Source organism: Vicugna pacos, chromosome 14, assembly GCF_048564905.1.
Source record: "Vicugna pacos chromosome 14, VicPac4, whole genome shotgun sequence".
In the NCBI taxonomy this organism is placed as follows: Eukaryota; Metazoa; Chordata; class Mammalia; order Artiodactyla; family Camelidae; genus Vicugna; species Vicugna pacos.
The window spans coordinates 17,488,176-17,513,128 of NC_133000.1; the positions used below are offsets into that span (position 1 = coordinate 17,488,176).

General features: G+C 33.5%; 1 protein-coding gene across 9 annotated transcripts in view; it reads left to right on the forward strand.

The window, feature by feature from the left end:
• The first annotated feature begins 608 nt into the window (after positions 1–608).
• ZC3H13 (zinc finger CCCH-type containing 13) overlaps positions 609–24,953 on the forward strand; it is a 92,004-nt gene continuing 67,659 nt past the window's right edge. For 5 of the 9 annotated variants that reach the window (XM_031684534.2, XM_015243711.3, XM_031684538.2 and 2 more), the window contains exons 1-4: positions 609–959; positions 6,620–6,745; positions 7,078–7,187; positions 9,747–9,858. In XM_031684534.2, the coding sequence (XP_031540394.1) occupies positions 6,629–6,745; positions 7,078–7,187; positions 9,747–9,858 (339 nt within the window). In that variant the 5' untranslated portion in view covers positions 609–959; positions 6,620–6,628. Of the gene's footprint in view, positions 960–3,992; positions 4,164–6,619; positions 6,746–7,077; positions 7,188–9,746; positions 9,859–10,272; positions 10,291–24,953 lie in introns of those variants that run through there. The other 4 variants (XM_031684537.2, XM_031684540.2, XM_031684535.2 and 1 more) reach the window with 3 other exon arrangements.

Consider the following 24,953-nt stretch of genomic DNA (forward strand, 5'->3'; position numbering starts at 1 on the left):
TTCCTTTTTTTTTTAATTTGTAATAAGTCCTGATTTTTTTCTTTAATTCGCGACATTTGATTAGCCACCTCAAGCAATTTAACAACTAATTTTATGCAGATCATTGGATCCTAAACAAAAGGAAAAGTTTGTCAGAAGTTCATGAGAGATTTCTGCTCCAAATTTTCAATAAATTTCTGCTTGCGCCTTTAAAAACACAATCGTGCATTCCGTTTACTCCACTGCAACAAGCGATGGCCAAGAAAGCAGAGTTTCAAAAACAGAACACCTCCCGCCGCTCCAGTTCAGCTGCTCAATAAAAACATTGTTGAGCGTATAAGTAGCTACAGCTACTTTGGATAACAAATGTGGCGACTTGCACATTGACAACAGCTGTTTATTGTTAAGAAATTATGTAATTAAAGGAGAAAACTCCCTCGAATTCACTTTTAATTGGGAATTCTGGCTCTCCGGGATTGCGGGCTGCTTCTTTAGGGAACACTCACAGAGCAGATTTTGGTGATTTCGGCCGCACGTTACGCCCGTGGCGGGGCGTGCCCACGAAGGGGCGGTGCCTGCGCGCTGACGACTAATCTGGCGGCCGGAAGCTGCCTCGGTGTACGGAGGAACAGGGCAAACCTTCGACTTCCGGCGGCATTTTGAGGGGGATCCTCTTAGCGGCCTGGTAGTGTTTTTGTTGTCTTTTCTTACTTTCTGGTCACTGTTCGTTCCTTTTCTTCCTGCGTCCCAGGCTCGCTTGACCCTGGCGAAGGGGCCGGAGGGTTCCGCCTCCCAGCCGTCCTGGGAGCCCCCCGCTAGCCGAGGACCGGTTCCCGGGAGCCGCGCGCGCACCTCCTTCTCTTCGTCGTCGTCGTCTTCCCGGGGCCAGGCGCGGGGACAGAGTCGTCTCCCCCGCTCCTCGGAGCCGTGGCGGCGGTGCCGCCTCCGGACTACGCTTGCGAAGGGAGCTTGGGGAGGAGGTAAGCTTGAATTCTGTGAATTGGTGCGGGTACCGGAGAAAAGGGGTTGGGCGGGCCCGGGATGGGGGAGGTCCCGCTTGTTCCCATCCCTGCTTGGGTCACGTCAGGATTTTGAGCATTCCACCCGTAACTCTGTGGTAGATTCCTGTGCTCACGCCTCGCTTCTCGCCCTCGTTCTGATCTTGTGAGTTTGCCTCAAGGGATCGGTGGATTCAGGCGGAAGGCGGTGCTGGATCCCTACCATTTGTTGTGGGCTCGGGAACCCTTGCGCGGTATTCGCGTTTGTCTGCGATGGGAGGGTGCCGGAATGTGGTCTTAGATTTAGAAGCTCCCTCTTTACGCATTCCAGACCTTTTGCACAAAGGTATCTTACGTTTGGTTATATTTGGTCTTGCTTATTTCCTGGCGGTAATAATTTAATGACTTAGGTCCTCAGAGTTGAGGAGTGTTACTTTATCTTCCCAGCCCCTTGGTTGTTACTTTTGGCAACTGTCTGTCAGAAACCGGGGGAGGTAGAATGAAAGGAGAGGATCTGATGTTTGGCAGTATCTCTCTCCAAATAGGTTAAAATAATTGATGTGGCTGGAAATTTTAATTAGAGTTGATATTACGTGAATGATATCAATAGGTTCTTGTTTGTGGAGCGTAGTGTCGAGCCATTCGGTTTTATTTCGAGGTTTTCAGATCATTTGAACTACTTTGAAAATTATGAGTGTATGCAATCTCTTCAGGTTTTTTATTTTTTGAAGAAATACTTTTAAGACATTTGGAAAAGTCTGCATACCTCAAGTTTTCAAAGTTTAAAAAAAATACGGTTTCAGTAAATCTAAATGCTTATGCAGTACAATCCAGGCCGTTATGTTGCCAATTGTAGGAGTCTAGTTTGAAATTTCTGACTTTAGCACCTGAGGGACAATATTTTGGGCAGTTTTGTGGACATATCTTTAGATTTTCGAAAATTTCCAATTTAACGAAATAGTTATGATATGACAATTTCAAAGAGACTAAGACTGTAGAAGCAGGTATGTAACAATTTGTGTCTGTAAAAATAGTTGCATCCTGAAACTAAATCTTTTACTGTGGGGATCTAGTTTTATGAAATGCGTGCCTCTTACTGGCTTCCTAATCATTGGTGATTCGAAATGAACGTTGATTGCATATTATATCCAGTTTAAACTAGATAAATTAGATTAAGTTTATCTAATTTTGTATTTGTAAATTAAAATCCAACAGGTGGATGCTATTTTAATTTATGTACAGGTTACTAAAAATTTAACAAGCTATCGGTATTAATTTGTATTGTAGTATGCATTGGCATTTACACTTAGAAAGCAAAATTGTTTAACATATTTATTTATAGAATTGGTTTTCAGTGAGTATTAGTCTTTTACCTCCCCCAACCTTCACTCTCCTTTTCATATAGAGTTGGGTTGGAGCTATTTCAACAGATACTTAGTAGCAGTTGAAATGTTAACTGATGTTGGTATATAAAGTTTCACTTATTCTTTTTGGTGCTTTTGTATGTTACAGTTCTGCTTACTTCACTTTATAGTAGTTGCTGGCATGTGATGTTCTCCCTGCCTAGGCTTTTTAACAAAATGTAGTTTTTGCACAGTGCTACAGTATTGCGTTCCTCATCCCTGTGTAGTCATCTTAGCTCTGACAATTTTTTTTGGAATTGTTTTAGTCTACAGATAAGCAATCTGCAAGATTGTTCAAGAAAGTTCTTTTTTTTTTTTTAAAGAAGTTCTGTTAAAAAGTTCTCAGACTGTACATCAAATAAACTTTTTTCTTTCAAAAATAAGAAATACAAATATGATGGGGTCTTATTTTTAATATAACTCTTTTAATTTTAGAATGTCAGTGGATAGGGGTTTATTTTTCTACCAGTTAGTACTAGTAATTATGTAGTTTTAAATGCTTAGTTCCTTGACAGTTTCCTAATCTAATGGTGCTGTTTATCCAGGTTGAAGTAGTTTATGCTTTCATTTATGCTACTAGAAGATGAGACCTCAAAAGATTTAATTATGAATTGAAGTGAGAATACTAGAACTAATGTTTTATTGGCAAGATTTTAGTAATTAGACTTCAGAAATAGTTATTAAATTATTAAAAAGAAGAGTGAGAAAGAGATCCTTGTATGTTTCTCCTTTCTTAGCCATATTTATAGTATGAAGCTATGAGTACATTGTGGTATTTGTAAATTTCTGGTGAAATGGGGACATTTCCCATTTATTAAGACTTTTTGTTGTATCTTAGTGTATTCAAACTTTATATCCCCTGTTTTTCATTTCTTTTTCAATTGAAAATATAAAAACTTCCATTGTTTATTTACTCTGCAAATGGAGAGGAGAAATAGGAAAGTAATACAATAGATTCACCAGTGTCACTCTGGCTTTGATAATGCTGGTGTTTGGGAAAGACCTGATAATGTGAGTAGAAGTCAATGGCAACTTAAAACTGAAGAATAAATTGAAAACTAGAGGGGAAACCTTCAAGTCTCTGAGCTAGGGAAGACTTACGCATTTTTGTCTTACTGTTTCTAATTTTTCTCACATACTTTGAAGCATTTGCTTCTTATTGAAGCCTGTTCAGACATTAGTTGAAAAAGTGCTCCTCCTGCCCCCAAGTCAAATCTACATTTTATTCTGTTGCAGTTTGTCCTTCTTCTTGGGCCCATATTTGTAGATTGAATATTCTGTCACATTAGATAGTAACATAGTTTTTAATTAATTAATGAATATATATGAGCAGATGCTTTTCTGGTGTATTGTAGATTATGTGTATATAATATTTAGAAAAATAGGAATTAAAATACTCTATTTTATGTTCTTTGCAAGCATAAAACTTTATTTTGTGCAAAAATATAAATGTTTCATAATAATATTTAGATAATTTGCTATTGTTGACTGCTGTTAGAAGTTCCTAGATAGATGATCAGAAGAATTCCTCTATCAATTAGAAAGGTTCAGTTCCTGCTTTTTCCCTTTTTGCCTCAGATTTTTTTTTTTTCTTCTCTCTTTTTCTGTCTAGGACCTCCCTGTAACCTAGACCTGGTACTCAAATTCAGTGTCATTTTAGGCCAAGGTCTGACACTCTTGGACTCTGAGAAAAGAGAAGAATACATCTTTACTTCATTGCTGTTCTTCCCTAAGTTGGGAGATTCAACAGTAGCAGAAGTAAAATTCCTGGGATAATCACTATGTAGGTGAATCTTGAGTAGTTTTTGATTTCACCTGTAAAAGCAACTTTGTGGGAAGTAACTTTTTTTAGTGACACGAATAGAAGAGGGGTAAGATTGGATCATTAGTTCTCACTTGATTGTCTGTCGTAGTTCAAATCCTTTGAAGTCTTCAAAGCTTATGTTAGGGATCTAGATTTGGAGAGAAGCTGTGAGACCATGCTTTCCAGCAGTAGGTCAAAGGAGAGGAATGCTGATCCAAGCAACAGGTTATAGATGGGAATAGAGACAGAGTGAATAATACCTGGAGCCCTCAGAAAAACAAGAAAGGAGGTAATAGATGACCAGTGTTTCAAGTATAATAATAAACAGCTTGTTGCCCCAATTGTGGAAGACACTACTGTTGATTTTTGTGGAAGAGGGTGTGTTGGGAGTAGGGGCATGTTGGGGATGGGGGTTTGGGAGTGGGGCAGATCTAACTATTTCCACTGATAGTGGAAGGAAAAATATAAGGTTGGGGTTAGTCATCTTGAGGCAATGTGGTGGAATGGTGTGCCTGTTTTCCAAGTTCTAGATAACTAATAATAGCTAATAAGGAACTTTTAGAACCCATTCATTTTTAAGTTTATTAATAAATGTTTTTAAAGTTGAATTAATGAGTGAGAAGTTCAATGCACATCTCTATATTAATATTTATAGTAACATATGACACTTTAAAAATTTGTTTTTGTTCTAACTTCTTCCGCATGTTTTGTTACATACTTACTTCTTATTCAATCTTACTCAGTTATAAATTGTGAAAAAGTTGTTTTCTCAGTTAAAGCTCTACATTTTCTAGATCTTTCTCAGCTCCTTAGTTCTTAATGTTCAGTAAATCATACCAACTTTTCCTTTATAAATTCACATTTGGGCTAGGAATGAGCCTACGAAAATTTATATCAAAGATTACTTTATAATACTAACTCTAATATGTAAAGCAAACCCTATCATTCCTTACTTGAAGAACAGTTGATACATAAGTGATTTAATGTTGTGCAAATTCTTATTCACTTATGTGACTCGCTACGTAATTAAAAATTTGTGATTACTTTGAAGTTACTTTCTAACTTTCTGGAATCACTAAAAATTGTGATTGTAATGAATGATTACATTGTACATTAAAAAATAAGGCTATACATTTTTCCAATTTAAAACTACCATGTTGTATCATATCATATTTTACTTTTGCTTCATTATCCTTGTTCATTTGTCAAATGTTGTCCTTATTTTTTGGACCTTTAAAAATGTGATCTGAAAAGATATCTAACTGAACCAAACATTGTTTATGCTTTTTTTAGAAGTTTTGATTCTGTACTACCATGATTTAATTTCCTTTCAAGTGATATGACTTTACTTTGAAACTACGTTAAAGAGCATTTCTGAACTTTGTAGAGATCAGTTCTTTATCAAATGGAGCTTTTACTTCCTTAGCTGATATCATTCATTATAGTAACTTTGGACTACTAACAGAATTTCAACTAGTATTTAGTGTATAATGTGTAATATAGTTCAGTTCCTTTTTCTTTCTCTTAGGCAGTTCCTACTCACTTCCCATGGTAGTATATTCTAGATTATTCTAGGTCTAGAATTTACTATTGTTTTCTAACATATATCATAGTGCTGTTGTCTGATATTTTCATTTCCAGTTGAATCACCTAATTGTGATTAATTTTTAATGTTTTATTTACTTTTGTAAAATACATTTATAATTTGTTCTTTTCTTATTACTAATAATTGTAAAATAGTCTGTTCTGTTTCTTTTAGCACCTTTGACTTCTGTGTCAATGTAGTGTAGATTATCAAAACATCTTCACTTTTTCTAGTTCTATAACTTGTCCTATTTTGAAAGCAAGTCATTTTATCAACATTGAGTTTTGTTTTGGTTTTGGTTTTTGTATTATTGGAAAATAAATACCTCTGATTAGACTGTTTTCCTTTGGGCTCTGTAAGATAAATAAAATATTTAAATGGAATTTTTCTCCTAGGTTGATTTTTGGAACATAGCTATTGTCATCATTTAAATGTATAAAACAGTTTCTACTATGTTTCATAACATAGTTTCTACTATCTTTCATAAAAGATAGTTTAAAAAATTGAAACAACTTTTATAAAGAACTTAGAAACTGAACATTTTATAGTGTGTTTTCTAAACCTGAATGTACAATGAAAACTTAACTGTGTGAGTAGAATCATATTCCTTCACTCTGCAGAAGAGGTGAAATTCTAGCCAAAAGATTTTAGAGTGGTTCACTAATTCACTAATAAGGTGTGTCTTAGAAATAGCCTGTATTTACTTGTGACCTCTCATGGCTTTTTTTCTTCTGAGGAAAATCTTCTGTCATTTTGCAGTTATCTGTTACTTTATCACTTGTAAGTTATGGGCTCAGTTACTTCAAACTAAAGAATTTCACAGTTTTGCCTCTCTCTTTTTTGGTTAAAGTAGTACAAAATGTCAAAAATTAGAAGGAAGGTCACAGTGGAAAATACCAAGACCATATCTGATAGCACATCCCGAAGACCCAGTGTATTTGAGAGGCTTGGACCCAGCACTGGCAGTACAGCAGAGGTGAGTTGTCACTAGTACAGTCACAGGGGTTCTCTTGCTTCCTGTCATCAAATTCTTACTTCTATCACAAAAGTGCATAGGTTGTTGTAGGAATATTGGTAAAGTAAATTTTTAAAAATGTGTTTCATAAAAAGGAGTAAGATGAGCAATAGGATTTATGGGATTTTCTTTTCTTTTTTTTTTTCCTGATGTTCTTATTATTTGGGGAGTAGTATATCTCAAGTTAGCTGGAATTTTGATAGCATTTATTTAAATTTTGTCCCACTAGCATCTTTTTTCCAGAAGTAAATATGAATACATATGAAATTTACATAGTAATATCTGTCTCTTAGACACAGTGCCGTAACTGGCTGAAGACTGGCAACTGCCTCTATGGAAACACATGTAGATTCGTACATGGCCCTTCACCCCGTGGTAAAGGTTATAGCAGCAATTATAGAAGGTAAATTGAGAACTTTGAATTGTTCATATACTATTAGAAGATGGCTTTTGTAATTTATCTAGTTTAAAAATCTGAAATACAATATTTGGTCAGATATTCTGTTTTGTGGTAGTCAAAGATCAATAAGGTCTTTTTAGTTGTTACTTTCAAGACTAATAAAATATTTGCTTTAAAATTAACTTATTTGCTCAAAAATTTGTCTTTGTAATATATGTATGAGTTACTTTTGTGTCCCTCCCCCCCATTATATATTTAAGTGCTGTTTAAGAGAGCAGAATTTCAGGGGTTTGTTTTTCATGAGGAGAGACTATTTTCAACTCTTAAAATATTAAAATTTAAATAGGATGTAATTTTAGCTTTTTAAGATGTTCTAAATTCAAATCTTACTGACAAAAGATAATCTGATACAAGCTCTGTAGGTTAAAATGCATTTGCCAAATCTCTTACCACAATATATTGATGTAATGAAAATATGTATTTATATGTGGATAAATGTACTACCTATTTAGAACATCATTTTGCCTTTAATAAAGGCAAATTAGACTTTCCTAATAAAAATCTTATTTTTCTTTTGGTCCCCTCATGATGATTTTGTTATGGTGTTTAAAGATGTAACATATGTACAGATTATCACAAAAACAGTTTAAACTTGATTGGTAAACAGGTAATTTACCTAGTCCTAGAATTAGGTATGCTTATTGCTTTGGCTCCAACAACAGTATAAAACCTGAACATTAGCATTTGGAGATTTTTTTTTTAAGTGGGTGAATTTTTGTCAATGTGTATAAAGTTTGAAATTTCATAGGATTTAAAATTCACACCCTTAGCATCAGCTGACTTTCTGTTCACTTAACTGTTGTACATTTTAGTTTACTTGTGATGCTGAATACTCTGTTTTATTTGTATTTAGAGTGTCATCTGTCCCTTCTGTCAGTGTGGGAAAATTAGTCTTTGTAAGTTTAACACCTGTATAAACACATACCTGGGGAAACTGTTTCCGTAATTTTAATGTTTTGCTTTATTATTACTGAATTTTTAATACATGCTTTACTTCACCTTTGAAGTTTATTATTAACTGACTCAAAATTTTTATACAAGTGATGGTTGTGAGGAAAGTGGGCAGAGAAATTTGTCTAAAATAGAAAAAATGGTGTCATTACTAGATTTAGAATAAAGGATTTTTTGTTACAATTTTGCTATTTTGTGCATTTTTTCCCCCTGATAACTTCCTTTATATTTGTGTATTTTCTCCTTTTTTTGTGAGGAAGAAAAATATAAGTTCATAGTGTGATTCAAAGACCAAAAGAGAAGCAATGTATTTCAGAAATGCTTTAGTCACAAGTCATTTAAGTCATTGAGCACTCTATTCGGTGCTGTTTGGGATGGGAACAAGTTTATAATAAACTGTCTTATTATATAAGGAAATTAGGGCACATAAAATTTACATGTGCATCATATTGTAATTTAAAGCATTTAAGTGCTGATTCTTAATAAGAAGTTCCATTTACAAGTTCATCTTTAACTGTTAAAACACTTAGTATAAATCTATAAATTACTCATGCAAATGTTAATGATATCCTTTAAAGTGAATTGACTGAAATTATTTTTTTCACTAACCATGTGATTTGTACTGATTTATAAATTAAAGGAATTGCTTTGACTGATCAACTACTGAAATAGATGTGAATATTTATGTAATTTGTTTATATCTTCTAAAAAATATGACACACAGCATTTTTGGTGGCCAAAGAGGGGCATATTCCTTAACATCTGTTGCCCTCTTTTAAAGGTGCTCTAGGAATATTCTTTAAAGGCAGTGTGTTTTCTGTCTCTGCTTTGTTTTTCTCGATTAGTGATGGTATGAAAATTGAACAGGCATTTATCAAATTGGTAGTATAAATTATGAAGCTTTACCAGTGTTGAATATAAATATGTATTTTTTTTCCTTAATTGAAAACAGTCTACAGCAGAGTATAAAGTAACTGTCGAAAGTCTTGCTTTAAATTCTTTAACTACTTTTTGTTCTGAAATAATTTCAAATTTAAGAAGAGTTATGAGAGTAACACAAACTCCTATATTTGCTTTGATTCTTGAGGTGCATAGAGTATTTCTTCAGTTGTTGATGTTATAGCCACACACTGTTCCTTCTAGATTAATTCTGTTCCTTCTAGATTAATTTTGCAGTATTGTTATTAAAAACTTTATCTTCCTACTTCTTGATTAATAGAAAAATACATTAAGCTGTTAATTACAAATTCCTTTCTCTCAGGTCATACATAGTTTCTTATTAATATCACCAATATCTGCCACTCCATGGAATTTTAATATATGCATTTTGATTGGCATTGGGAGAAAACTTGTAAGTTATGCTCATATCTTTTATGTATTAATATTTAAGCTGAAATTTATTTTTTCTGAACTTTAGGAGCCATGGAAAGTAGAAAAAATAGAGATTTATGAGGTTATTTCTGTAAATAAACTCTTATAAAATGTCATATAAATACAGATTTTTGTTGTTTTGTTTTGTTTTTCGTATTGTTTTTGTTTTTTGGTTCAAAGGTCACCAGAAAGACCTACAGGGGATCTTAGAGAAAGAATGAAGAACAAGCGCCAAGATGTGGACGCTGAGTCCCAGAAACGAAATACAGAGGACTCATCCTCACCTGTTAGGGTAGGAATGAATTTCCCGAAACAAAGTTAAATTTCAGTAGTGATTTATTATTTAAGTTCTATTTTAAATATTATCTTGTGTGCTAAATACATGGTAAATGTGTACTATTGCATTATAATGTTCTATGTGGATAATGTAATTTAGAGGGAAAAAGTCCTCTGGAAGAACTCTCAATTCTGATTGTGTTAGTTCTTGGTGGTAGTTAAGGTGAAGGGAATTGGTTGACAGATCTCAAGCTGAACTTCATAGGGCTTCTATACCTTGGTGGACATTATGAGTATCTAAATGTATTCTTAAGTTTTCAGAATTCAGCCAGCCATCATCTCCTGCCTGCTTCCGAGAAAGATTGAAGTGGCTGACAGTAGGACACTCTTAAATTAACACAATGAAGGCAAGGCATGGTGGTGACAGAAACTGAACTAGAAAACTTAGGTAAAGAAAAGAAAAACATAATGAGAACAAAATTTATTGGTGAATTTCCTGGCAGTGAAGCCAAAAGAGAAGCACAATTTATGATGTAGTTTATTGATTAAAAGAAAATATAGATGTTTGTCAGGAATGGAAATTTCCCAGGGCTAATTTTTTTTTTAAAGAAATTTATCATGCTCTTGTGTGTACATTTGCAACATAATTATTGAGGTAAAGTTCACCCATTTAAAGTGTACACTTGTTTTTCTTATATTCACAGTCATGCATCCATCACCATAATCAATTTTAGAACAATTTCATCACCCCAGAAAAAAAAACCCATACCCTTTAGTGGTCATCTCCCCACCCCCACAATTGACCACCAGTCCTAGGCAACCACTATTCCACTTACTGTCACTGTTGATTTACCTATTCTGGATATTTCATATAAATGGAATCGTATAATATGTGGGGTTTTTTGTGACTAGCTTCTTTCACTTAGCATAATGTTTTCTGGGTTCATGAAAGATTATAGGATATATCAGTATTTCATTCCTTGTTTTTGTTGAATGATATTCCATTGTATTGATATATCACATTCTGTTTATCCATTCATCAGTCGATGAATGTTTGGGTTGTTTCCACTTTTTGGCTCCTATGAATAAGGCTGCTATGAACATTCATATACAAGTTTTTGTATGACCATATGTTTTCATTTTTCTTGGGTTTATATCTGGGAGTGAGATTGTTGAATCATATGGTAACTATGTTTAACCTTTCAGGGAACTGCTAGAATGTTTTCCAAAGCAGCTGCATCATTTTACATTCTTGCCAGCAGTGTGTAAGGTTTCCAATACTCTGCATCTTTGCCAGCATTTATTATCTAACTTTTTAATATAGCTATCCTATTGGTAATCTCATTGTAGTTTTGACTTGTATTTCCCTGATTGCTAGTGGTGTTAAACACCTTCTCATGTGCTTATTGGCCATTTGTGTATCTTCTTTGGAGAAATGTCTATTCAGATCCTTTGTCCCTTTTCAAATTGAGTTGTCTTTTTAGTGTTGACTTTTAAGAATTCTTCATATATTTTGGATACAAGCCCCTTATATGATTTGCAGAAATTTTTCTCCCATTCTGTGGGTTGTCTTTTCATGTTCTTGATGGTGTCCTTTAAAACACAAATAATTTTTAATTGATGAAATCCAGTTTATCTATATTTTATTGTTCCTTGTGCTTTTGGTGTCATATATAAGAAACTGTTATCTAATTCAAAGTCGTAAAGATTTGTGCCCAGGTTTTCTTCAAAGAATCTTAGAGCTTTAGCTCTTGCATTTAAACCACTGATCTATTTTGAGCTAATGTTAATGGTGTGAGGTAAGGGTCCAACCGCATTCTTTCGCATATGGATATCTGGATGTCTCATTGTAGTCTTATTATGAAAGTTATTGAATTATGTAAAACAGCAACTGTTTTGTAATTTAAGATATATAGAAACTTTCTTTTGACTATTCTGATCCTTGAAAAAAAGCTGTGTCCCAGTTTCATAGTTTGTAAAGACATATTTGGGGACTTAAAGTAATATAATTTTAAGTATGTAGCTTTCTAATGTCTGATATGATACATAAAATCATTTTAGAAATCTCAAATGGTAGTTCTCAGCTGGAGATATGTATCAAAATTCTTCTGGAGGAGAGATGGTCTTTTTCAAAATATGCAGGCTGTTACTCTACCCTTGATCTGCTGAATTCGAATTTCTAGGTAGGAGCTGAGCATGTGTATTTTGAGTATTACTTCAGTATAATGAATGGACTCTGTGGTTTGCTGGTAGATGTTTAACAGCCACTCAGAAAAAAAAAAAAAAAAACTTTGCAGGATTTACCAGTTTCTTTGGGGTAAATACTCCCATCATGGTCAGTTTCAAGCTCCCAAAATGGTATCACTGAATACAGAGTCGGGAAGTGTGGGAATACACACACAAACATACATACATATATATAATAAATATAATTAGCCACAAGAATAAGATGTACTAAAATATTTAGGAAGTGAATTTTGAATAAGTATTACCTTTGTTATTAATATTACTTATTTAATTGTTAGTTTATATAATTTAATTTTTAATTATAGTTTATGCAGTTCCTTAAAATTTACTTGTCTTCCATGAGTCATTGTGAACTGGCTCCAGCATACCACGACATGGATTGTAGTTAAGGTAAAGGGCACACATCTGGAGTTCATATTCTGAACACATTACTTAAGGAAACTGATAGTAGAGTTAAATAAAAATTCCTAATTTGTAAAATGGATATGATAGCTATATTATTGTGTTACTGTGAAGAAAATATATGTAAAACAAATAATATGACTGGCTATTCCTTGATGACAGCTTAATAGTATGTACTGGGATTAGAATAGTTCTTAGCCTTTTCTAACATATATTGGTTTCAGGCTCTCAATAAGAAATGAACATAAGCATTGGAAATTTAGGTTTTTAACGGGTATCTTAGTGTAAGTGGTTGTTGATCATAAATATTTATATGTTCAGCATATCATTTTAGTAGACAGCAAAACTGGTATTTTGTTAAGAAATTTAAAGCCTATTCTTGCTTTTCCTAGATGAGAAAGCCCTCAAAGGCACCAAGCTTCATGCACACTAAGGGATAGAGTCCTAAGATTCAAGAATGTTCAGGTTTTAGGGAATTCACTATACAAACTTAGAGAAAACTGTTAATAAACTCAGGCACCAGGTGTTAATTATTTTGAGTGATGGATCTGGCACAAAAGCAGGTGCTGGTCATTTCTGTGATACATTTACTGTAACTTGTGACTTTTGATCTTCACATAATGAATTTCTATGGGAAAACAGATTTAGTTTGGGTAGGGGCAACTATAGCATAGATAACAGCATAGCTAAAATAGGATGTATGTGATTTTCTGCAACTAACTGTAATTCCACTGCTTCTCTACCACTGACCTCAATTCCTGTGTGTCTGAGTTATAAGGTTGATAACCCCTGATTTTGTGGAGAGACAAATTCATAAATAGATAAATTGTAGTTCTAGTCTGTGGTAGTATGTCAGAGAGATAAGCCAAGCACACAATGGAGGGGATAAATAACTGCCTGGGAACCAGAGAACGCATCACAGAGAGAAATGACAGTTGCCCTGGGTGTTGAAGAATAGACGGGATGATGGAAGAGAGAGGTTAAAGTCTAGGAAGAGGAAGAAAACCATCGTAATAACAATAAGGAGTTTGAAAGGACTACTATGTTTGAGAACCTTTGAAGCTGTGTGCTTAGAATGGAAGAATTAATAGTATGTGTATGTGAGATGAGGGCTGAAGATGTGTCTTGTTCACCAGTTCACCAGTAGACCGTGGAGCTAGTAAGTTCACTTACTGAATAAATGAAAAGCGATTCTGATAAGCAGCCAGTGTTGAGAACTCCTGATGGTCTCAGGTCTGTGCTGTCCGGTAGCTGTTGAGCACTTAAAGTGTAGCTAGTCTGAATTGAGATGTGCTGTAAGTGTAAAATGCATACTAAATTTCAAAGACTTAGTATGAAAATAAGAAAGTCAGATATCTTGTTAATTTTTTTATGTTGATCATATGTGGCATTGGCAGTATTTTGGACATACTGGCTGGTGTAGGTGAGCTGAGCCAAACTTAGCATAATGAAACTGAATTTAAACAGTAAGAGGCTTCTTTGAGGTAGAGTCAATAGGATTTGATTACCAAAAGAAGTGGACGGGAGGTGTTAAGCCTAAATACAGGCTTTCCATGCCATTAACTGAGATGGAAAGGAGAGAGAATTGCCTTGTGGTCCCTGTAGTACACTAGGCTCATGGCACCATGGACAACTAATTTTTGGCACTGTTTTACTTGCACAGACAATAATGGTATTTTAAAACATTTATGAAACAATTTATATGTTTTTATTGTACTAGGTACTTTCAATCAGTCTGTAGAACTTTTCAAATGTAATAATTTCTTCTTCTATAGCAGAGGCTTGCTATTTTATGTAATTCAAGCATAAAGAAAATAGGCCTTGAAAGCAAAATTAGACCTCTGAATATAGAATCAGATAGGAGGACTATTCAAGCATTTGTTGGTGATCAGGGCATGCATGTGCTATGCGGGATACCTGTCTCTTCGGAGAGGCTTTGCAGCTACATTCAAGAAAGGATTAAATAATTCATCAGTGTGGGACAATATCTAGTTTAGGATTTAGAGATGTGCTGTGCGCATCCCTTGCTGACCTAAAAATCTTACCTCAGAGCAGATGGGCAGTGGTCTAAGTTTATTTGTATATATTGATCTTCAAATTTTTTTTTCTTTTTTAAATTGTAAAACATATATAAATTTACCATTTTAAACATTTTTAAGTGTACAGTTCAGTGATGTTAAGTACATTCACATTGTTATGCAGTCATTACCACCATCCATCTCCAGTATTTTTCATGATTTTATCTTTTTTGTTAATCTGCTTGCTCTCTCATATGTGAAATTAAAACAGTTGGAATAATGTTTCAACTGATGTGTATAATATATTTAAAAATATTTTTTCTTAATCTGTCATTTTAATGACCTTCTCTGGTCTCAATAAGTCATTTTCAGAAGTTTTTTTTTGAGACTTCAGAATGATATTCCTTTTTCCTTGTCCAGTATTTTTTCAAAGGGTCATTTTTATCATTTGCTCCTATTTCCTACCCTACCTCAACCTGATGACTTATCTTCAGAGAATCTATTTAGTCTTGATATTTATCCTCACCTCCACTCTGGACTACTATGCAGATTACTTTTTCAGATTTGCCATCTTTAGCTGAATCTCAAGTTGATTATTCAGCTTCCAGCCTTTTTCATATATTTTATAGTCTATCATTGATTATGATTTTACACACTAAAACAGATCTTTACCTACCCTTAATGCTTGGTTTTCTGATGTTCTGAATTGAGAACTAATTTCTAGCATGCAGCTTCCTGTCTCTGGGAACTCTTAACTCCCAGACTATACACATAATGATTAGTTTTGCTTCGTAGTTACTTACACAGTTCAATTCCTGTCTCTCCTCCTGTGCAAACCCCTCCTCATCCCCCCCCCCCCCAGCCAATCCCCTACTTTGTTCTTTTTCTCCATCTTGATATTTCTGGCTAGAAGAGGAAAAAGTGATACTGACTAAGGCAGGAGATAGGACTATATCTGTTATACAAAGCTGACTGATGCAGTGGAGGACTTTAAGTTAGCAGGCCTTATTAACAGATTTACTGACTATCCTGAGTTAAGTCTCTTGGCTTTGCCTTTTACCTCTAACATAAAGATACCTGCACCAGTATGTCACAAGTTATGGTGAGAACCAAGTGAGGATGTACTTGTGAAAATTCTTTGGGAAGAATAAAACACAGTAATGTAAAACACGAAGAGCAGAGAGTCACGAAACTAAAAATTAAAAAAGTGGATCTCTGTAGGATTAAGTAGAACCGAAGAGTGTTGTTTATCTGCTTCAAAGGGAAAGATTTAGGACAGAAGGGTAAGGGTATAAATGGAAATACAATATATACCACCTGGTAGAAATTTGATAGTGTATAGTACTGGAATGATTATAGTGATTTTTAAATGTAGATAAAAATGTTCATTTCATATAAATAATTAATACGTTTTTAGCCTGATATGATCTGCAAATGTATTTTTGATAGCATTAAAAGAAATTCCAGTTTCTAAACCTTGGCATAAAACAACCATTTATTTTGTTCATGGATTCTGTCAGGAAATCAGAAAGGATACAGTAGTCATGGCTTAGATCTTCCTTTATGTCTGGGACCTCGGCTAGAGTACTGGAATCATTTGAAGATTTCTTCACTCTCTTGACTGTTGATGCTGACAGTCAGCTGGAGACCTGTTTCTCTCCGTGTGGATAGAATGGGCTTTTTCTCTGATGGCTAGGAGCAAGAGAGATCTAAAATCTGGGTGCTGGGCGTGCTTGTTCCTACTGGGGTGGTGTTTGTTTTAGGCCCTCTCAGCTGACAGAGCAAAGAAATAAATGTGTGTATAATAACCTTTTTATATATATACACACACACACACATACATACATACACACACATACATATATATATATACACACACTTACCTATAAATATTACTAGTAACCATCTGTATGTTAAGCTAACCATGAGTTCTTATTGATGTCTCTAATCTAATACCACTATTTTTCTTCCATTCTTTTTGTTGTTATTCAAATGTCCCTTCCTTAGGTTATGGGAGGTCTTTATGTTAGATCCTGAGCATTTTTTAAAAATTTACTTTATTGTAAATAATTTGCAAACAATAAAACATTCATTTTAAGAGTGCCATTTGAGTCTTGACAAAGGTACACACCTTAAAACCACCACAACAATCAAGATACAAGAACATTTCCTTCAACCCAGAACATACCTTCATGTCCTTTTAGTCAGTCCCCTTCCCATACTAGGCTCCTGACAACTTATGATCTGTCACAATAATGGAATCAGATAAATATATTCTTGTGTCTTAGTTCTTTTAGCAAAATACTTTTGAAATGCAGCTATGTTGCAGTATGTATCAATAATTTGTTCCTTTTATTGTGAACTAGTGTCCTGTTATATGGATATATCAAAATTTGTTTATCCATCCCTCAGTTGATAGACATTAGAGTTGTTTTCTGGTTTTTGACTATTATGAATAAAGCTGCTATGAACATTTGTGTACAAGTCTTTGTGTAGATACGTGTTTTCTGTGGGTAAATACCTGGAAGTGGAATTGCTGAGTCATATGGTATGTGTAACTTTCAAGAAACTGCCAAACAGTTCTACAGTGGTTATTCCATTTTACATTTCAGCCCACAATGTATGAGGGTTTCAGTTGCTCTACATTCCTGCTAACACTTGGCATTGTTTCAGTGGGTAGTATACTGATTTTTAATTTGCATTTCTTGATGATTAGTGATGTTGAGCATTTTTTCATGTGTTTATCATCCTTTTATATATTTTTTGTGAAGTGTCTATGTCTTTTGCTTATAAATTAGACTATTTATCTTATTACAGATTTGTGGTTCTTACATGTTCTGAATACCACCAGTCATTTGTAGGATATATGTATTGTAAATATGTTTTCCTGGTATGTGACTTGCCTTTTCATTTTCTTCGTGGGGTATTTAAAAATAATTTTTAATTTTGATGAAGTCCAGTTATATCTTGCCTTGTATTGACACAGCCTCAGTAATCCTTGATAGTTTGTTTCTGTTAAGATAAGATGTTCCCAGCTCATTGTGTGTATTTTTATACCCTCTACTTGGAATTAGATTTTTTCCCCTACAACCCTGGTTCTTTAATTGGGAGATAGTGTTCAGGACCACTGCTCTTAGAAACCACTAGATTAGTCATTTTTAGGGCTTTTCATTGTATTTCACGTAGGAAATATATATATGTATCTTCTCTTTAAAAACATGCAAACAAACATGAGTTCAAATAATTCAGATATAGAATTGCAGGACTTTAACCTAATTCTTTGATTCTACAGTTATATCAGTTTTCTCTTTTGCTGAATAGTCCCTGTTGACATTCATTTGCATTATCTTATATTTAATAGGTCCAGAATAACAATTAACAATAGTATTACTAATGATATGATTACTTAGAACAGTTTAAGATGTCTTTGTAGTTCTTAGGATATATCCTAAGTGAGGGAAATATCTGTGAAATGTGTTTGTTAGGAATATATCATCAAATTATTGCATTTTGAGTCTCTTGAACAGTTGTCTATGTGGTTAAACCACAAAATTGATATATTGAATTGATTTATTTCATTTTGATCTTAGTTTTAGGATTTTTAAATTTTAATTTTGTTTTTTAGATATGTAAAACATTTCCATGCTTTCAGTTATGAGGCTTATGCCTACTGTGCTAATAAGGCATTTAATGATTTTAAAGTTAAATCTACAGAACAGGTTACTTTCAGAAAAGTCTACCTTTTATCTCTTGATTGCTCTACTTTTTTCCCTATAGATAACCTAAGTTAAGTTATTGAATTATCCTGCCACTTTAAAATATGTATGCATGATTGTTTGCAGATGACATGATACTGTATATAGAGAACCCCAAAGACTCCACCAAAAAACCTGTTAGAACTAATAAATGAATTCAGTAATGTTGCAGGGTACAACATTAATATACAGAAATCTGTAGCATTTCTATATACTAATAATGATCTACCAGAAAGAGAAATTAAGAAAATAGTTCTATTTACAATTGCATCACAAAGAATAAAATGCATAGGAATAAATTTAACCAAGGAGGTGAAAGACCTATACCATACTCGTGAATTGGAAGAATTAGTATTGTTAAAATACCGTACTACCCAAAACAACATACAGATTTGTCAGTTCTTTCAGAATTTCTACATAAACAGTCATGTCATCTGTGAATGGAGATGCTTGTTTCTTCCTTCTCAATCTGTATACTTCTATTTCATTTTCTTGTTTTATTGCATTAGCTAGGACTTCCACTATGATGTTGAAAAGCAATGGTAAGAGGGGACATCATTATTTTGTTCCTGATGTTAGTAAGAAAGCTTCCAGTTTTTTGGTTACGATGTTCACTATAGGTTTTGTATAGATGTTCTTTATCAAGTAGAAGTTTTCCTCTATTTCTAGTTTGCTAAGAGTTTTTTTTTTTTAATCACAAATGGCCGTTGGATTTTGTCAAATGCTTTTTCTCTGTTAATATGATGATGTGATTTGTCTTTTTTAGTCTGTTGATGTGATAGATTATGTTAATTGATTTTTGAATATTAAACCAGCCTTGCATACCTTGTATAAATCTCATTTTTGGTGTTTAATTCTTTTTATATGTTGTTGGATTTGATTTGCTAGTATTTTGCTAATATGTTCAGGATTTTTGCATCTATGTTCATGAGACATATTGATCTTTTTCTTTTTTTTCTTGTAGTGTCTTCATCTGGTCTGGTATTAGATACTTAAGTATTAATGCTGGTCTCAGGATAAGTCAGGAAGTGTTCTCTTTGCTTCTGTCTTCTGGAAGAGACTGTAGAAAACTGGTATAATTTCTTTTTTAAATGTTTGATAGAATCATGGGTGAACTCATGTGGACCTGGTGCTTTTTGTTTTGAAAGATTATTCTTGATTCAATATCCTTAGTAGATATAAATCTATTCAGATTGTCTATTCCTGATGTGTAAGTTTTGTGTCTTTCAAGTAATTAGTCCATTTCATCTAGGTTATCATATTTGTGGACATAGCATTGTTCATAGTATTTCTTTATTGTCTTTTAAACGTCCTTGGATTCTGTAGTGATGTCTCCTCTTTTCTTTCTGATATTGATAATTTGTATTTTCTTTCTTCTTTCTTAGTTAGCCTGAGTAGAGGCTTGATCTTTTCAAGGAACTGGCTTTTGTATTTGTTGATTTTTCTCTGTTGATTTCTTATTTTCAGTTCCATTGATTTCTACTCTAATTTTTGTTATTTTTCATTTGCTTACTTTAGACTTCAGTTGCTTTTCTTTTTCTAGTTTTCTAAAGTGGAAACTTAGATCATTGATTTTAGAGTTTTCTTTTCTACTGTATAGATTCATTGCTATAAAATTTTCTCTAAGCTCTGCTTTCACTACATCCCACAAAGTTTGATAAATTGTATTTTATTTTCATTTCATTTGAAATATTTTGAAATTTCTCTTCAGATTTCTTCTTCTTTGACCTATGTATTACTTAGAAGTGTGATGGTGATGATGATGGTGGTGGTGGTGGTGATGATTTTTAATGGAGGTACTGGGGATTGAACTGAGGGCTTCATGCATACTAAGCAAGCACTCTACCACTGAGCTACACCCTCCCCACCATAAGTGTGTTGTTTAATCTCCACATACTTTGGGATTATCCAGCTATCTTTCTTTTATTGATTTCCAGTTTTAATTACATTGTGGTCTGAGAGCATACATTATATGATTTCTGTTCTTTTAAAAGTGTGTTTTTTGGTCCAGAATATGGTCTATCTTGGTGAATGTTCCATGTGAGCTTGAGAAGAATGTATGTTCTACTATCATTGGATGAGGTAGTTTATAGATGTGAGTTATATTCAGTAGATTGATGATGCTTTTAGTTTCACCTGTGTTCTTGCTAATTTTCTGCCTGCTGGATCTCCGTATTTCTCTTAGAGGGATGTTAAAGTCTCCAGCTGTATTAGTGGATCATGTATTTCTCCTTGCAGTGATATTAGTTTTTACTTCATATATTTTGACACTGTTGTTAGATCTACTCTGATAATCTCTGTGTTTTAATTTGTGTTTGGCCCATTAATTTTTAAAGTAATTATTGGTACAGTTGTACTAATATCTACTGTAATTGTTGCTGATTTCTATTTGTTATACCATTGTTTTTTGTTCCTGGTTTTTGTCTTCCAATCTTTTTGTGCCTTTTATAGTTTGGATTGTATTATTCCTTTTTCCCTCTTTCCTTAGCATATCAACTATACTTGTTATTTTTTACCTTTTTTTTTAGTGGTTGCCCTAGAGTTTGCAATTACATTTACAACTAATTCAAGTCTACTTTCAAATAACACTATAGCACTTCACAGATAGTCCAAGTACCTTATAATAACAAAATATTCCTAATTCTTTGCTCTGGAATATTTTAAGTGGCATTGGGATTTTCTGATCTTGAAAGGTTTGGTAGAATTCCCATGTAAAACCACCTGAGTCTGGTACTATTTTATGAAGAAGTTCTTTAGGTAATTTATTTTTTTCAGTGGAAATTAGTAGACTCTTGACTCTGTTTAAGTTACTTATTTAGTTAAGTTGTTTTTCAAGAAAATTACGTGTCTAGGTTTTTAAACTTGTTTGCATAGAGTTTTATGAAGAAATCTCATGTTTTTCATTTTTCTCTATTTAGTAGCTGTTTTTACTTTGTCATACCAGATTTTGAATACTTGTGTTTTTTCCCTTTTTTCTTCATTAGGTTAGTCAGTGATTTGTTTAGTTTCAAAGAATCAGCTTTTGGATTTATATATTTATTCTTTCTCTTTTCTAACATTTCTTTCTCTTTATTAATTCCTTCTTTGGTTTACTGTGTTCCTTTTTGAATTTGTTGAGCATTTATTTCTTTATTTTCATATATTAGTATTTAATTATATTAGTATTTAATGCTATAAGCATTTTTCTGATAACTGCTTTAGCTGAATTCCATGGATCTCATATGTCATGCTTCATTGTCACTATTTTTAAGGAATTCTCTTTAGGTTTGTATTTCACCTGTGATCTAATGATTGCTTAATGGCATGTTTAAAATTTTTCAAGTTTAAGAACCTTTTGTTTGTGTGTATGTGTGTTCTTTTAATTAAAAAAAACTTCTGTATTATTTCTGTATGTATTTTTAAAAGTTGATGCGATTTTCTTTGTGGCCTAAAATATGGTCAGTCTTTCTGAATTTTCTCTGTCCTTGAACAGAAGGTATGTTTTCTTTCTTTCTTTTTGTTTTTGGTTTTCAGGTTCTAAAGCATATCTAAAACATCTGTTGTTTTGATCTGTATTTTTCATATCTTTGTTTACTTGATCTATCTTGGCTTGAGAATATCTTTTAAAGTATCTTACTAGTATGTTTCTGTCTAGTGTTCTCTCTCCATCTCCTATGGTTTGTGCTCTTCAGTACTGTATTACTGGATACATAGATAGATTAATAACTATTCTATAGCTTCATTGTGGTTTTTAAAATGGGGTGTTTGTAGATGACTTGATTTTTGTTATCTGTTGAGTGTTTTTTGAAGTTTATAATCTTATTTGTTTATTTGTGGCTTTGCTTATTCTGAGACAAGCTAATATAATTTTTGTGACCACTTCATAAATGAAAATCTCTGATAACCCTATTATGGGATTTTTTTCAGTATAGCATAAACAAAATAAACTATAATTTCCTAAGTGCAGATATAAATTTCTTTACTGTCTGGGTTTCTATAATATTGAAAGGATCTGAAGTTGCACATTTTGTGAATCATTTAAAAATTACAAAATGTCAATTATATCTATCCTAAAGCCATAGGCTAGTTGTTGGGCTTATGTTCAGGCCAAAAACCGCAATGGAGCGTTGTTTTTCATTATTTAAAGTTTTCAGCCTTGAGCAGAAGTGTCCAGTTGAAAAGATTTGAAAACACTAGGGTGAGAAAGAACCATAATCTTTTTAAAATTAGTAATAGCTTTTTGAATTTTTGATAGCTTTGATATAATATATGGTAGTAAACGACATAAGAAAACTTTGGATTAACATTAACTTTTAACTCTAGAGCTGCTGAAAGAACATTCAGGAATTCACTGATAATGTTAGTGTTCTGTGAAATTAAGAATATTTTCAGAGCAATAGAATTTGGAATCATTTTATAAAAATAAAAGATAAGAAAGAAAAACAACCGTTTACAAAACATTGAATATCTAAAAATTTGATGTTCTTTACTATAATAAATAGGGAATTATTAACTATGAATGGTAGCAGCTTTAGTCTAGTAATGGACAGATTATATAAATGTTTTAAAAGGAATATTAATAAAAGAACTTTTTTGGTAGAGAAATAATTGAGTCATTCTTTGACTAAATGTTCTGAGATAATATTTATCAATTAATTTCAAAGGAAGTTTCCTCAAGTAATTTTGGAAAGATGCAGAGAAATCCAGCGTAAGAGGTGAGATGATATGGATGATAAACGGAAGAGGTAGTTGAAGTAGATTATTTTTTCCTTGCCCATCTTCTTTGTGTCATCTAATACATCTTATATACATTATACTCTTCCCAGCCATTAGCCACGCAGAAACTTGTCTTAGGGGTAAATATAGACTTGATCTTAGGCTCGAAATGTCAGTTGCACTAGTATGGCATTGAAGTGGCTTGAATAATTGTGGATAAATCCAAGGGGAAATAGTTGACTATACTTTGAACAATAGGCAAAGTTTGATATCATTGCTAAAGAAGTGTTCATCTTAGCTTCCCCTTTCAGCATTATTATGGACTGTATACTCTGAGGGTCCTCCCTCTACAATACAGTTAGATCCTGAATGAGCAACAACAAACACATTTTTAATGCATCATTGCTATCTCAAGAATGCAAAAGAACAGCAAAACAAAGAAAGTAAAACAGAGAATGTGTTGAAACCGAGGATTGAGCAGCAAATATGAAAGCTGGTAGTGACTTTAAGACTTCTACAAGTATCAGAGCTGGTCAGAGACTAAGCCTTGGGCCTATCTTTGGAGAGAATTGATAAATTGGAAGATGAAGGTGAAGAATTTGTACAGAATGCAGCTCATAAAAAACAAGATTATAGAGAATACTGATGAGGTTCAAAGATGTGGGGGAAGTAGTTAGAAAATCTAATGTACATCTATTTGGAATCCCAGGAAAATAGAATATGGGAAGGGCAGTTTTGAAAGAAATAGTGGCTGAGAATTTTCTATAGTTGATATAAGCCTGCAGGTACAGAAAGCACAATACTTCTTAAGTAGAATATTATACTGTAAGTGCAAAGCACAAGAGGCATAGAGAAAACACTGGAAACACCCAGAGATAAAAGGCAGATCTTCCTACAAAGGAATGATAGACTGACAACACCAATAACAACAGTGGAAGCCAAAAGACAGCGGTATAATATTTTCAAAGCTGAGATAAATCTGTGAGCCTGTAGTTCTGTGCCTGGCAGAACTGTTTTTCGAGAATGAGGATGTAATAAAGAGGTTCTATGGTAAAATTGAGAGTGTTGACTTCCAGGAGACCTTCACTACACAGAGAATGTTTAAAGGGATATATACATCAGGAAGATGGGAAATGACCTTAGAAGAGGCATCCAAAATGCATTAGTGAATGTGAACAGAAAATGTTTACTAGGTTGGAAAGTGTGTTTGTTAATGGCCTATGCAGTTGTCAGAAATGTGACATCTTTGAGGAGGTGAAGCATAGTAGCAAAGGTATAGTGTAAATTACTTTGAATTCCCCAGAGTCCATTCACTTTTTCATTTTGTAGCTGCATTGTGGTTTGGAGATTTGACCCTAGATTCACTGCTGGGCCCTCATTAGTCTAATCTAGTCATAAAAATCCAATTCTCCTTGCTAATTCAGTTGATTGAGGAACCAGGTCTAAGTCATTTAGCCTGTGGCTATTATCTTGATACCAGTTTTAATTCAGATTTGGCCATGTGTCTGAAGTTGGCTTACTCAGACTGAAGGAAAAAATTCATTTTTTTGTGATTGGAGAGAGGCACACACTGGGTGAACCAAGATTGCTTGTCAGTATGGTAATAAAAGAAATAGACTTTAATAGTGTAGTCAACACTAGAAACAGAAAAGCTGTGAGAAAGTAAAACAGCAGGAAAATTTGGTCTCTGATGATTTCAGTGTGTTACTAAATCACCCAGCCTTGACGTTTACCCTATTTCTAGACTTCATTCTATGTGAGATTGTAGTTTAAATTTATGTACCTTGTAAGATTATAGTTTCTTACTTAAATTCCTCCCCAAACTCTTCCCTGCAAAACAATTTCGTTAATACAAGAATAATTAATATGCCCAGAGAAGATGACAGAGTAGTGAAGGGTTTGACAAGCATGAAATGTTAATGTACCACCAATGTGTAGAGTGTCTTTGGCCTGATAAAAGAAGATATTCAAGAGATACAGTAACAGTGTTCAAA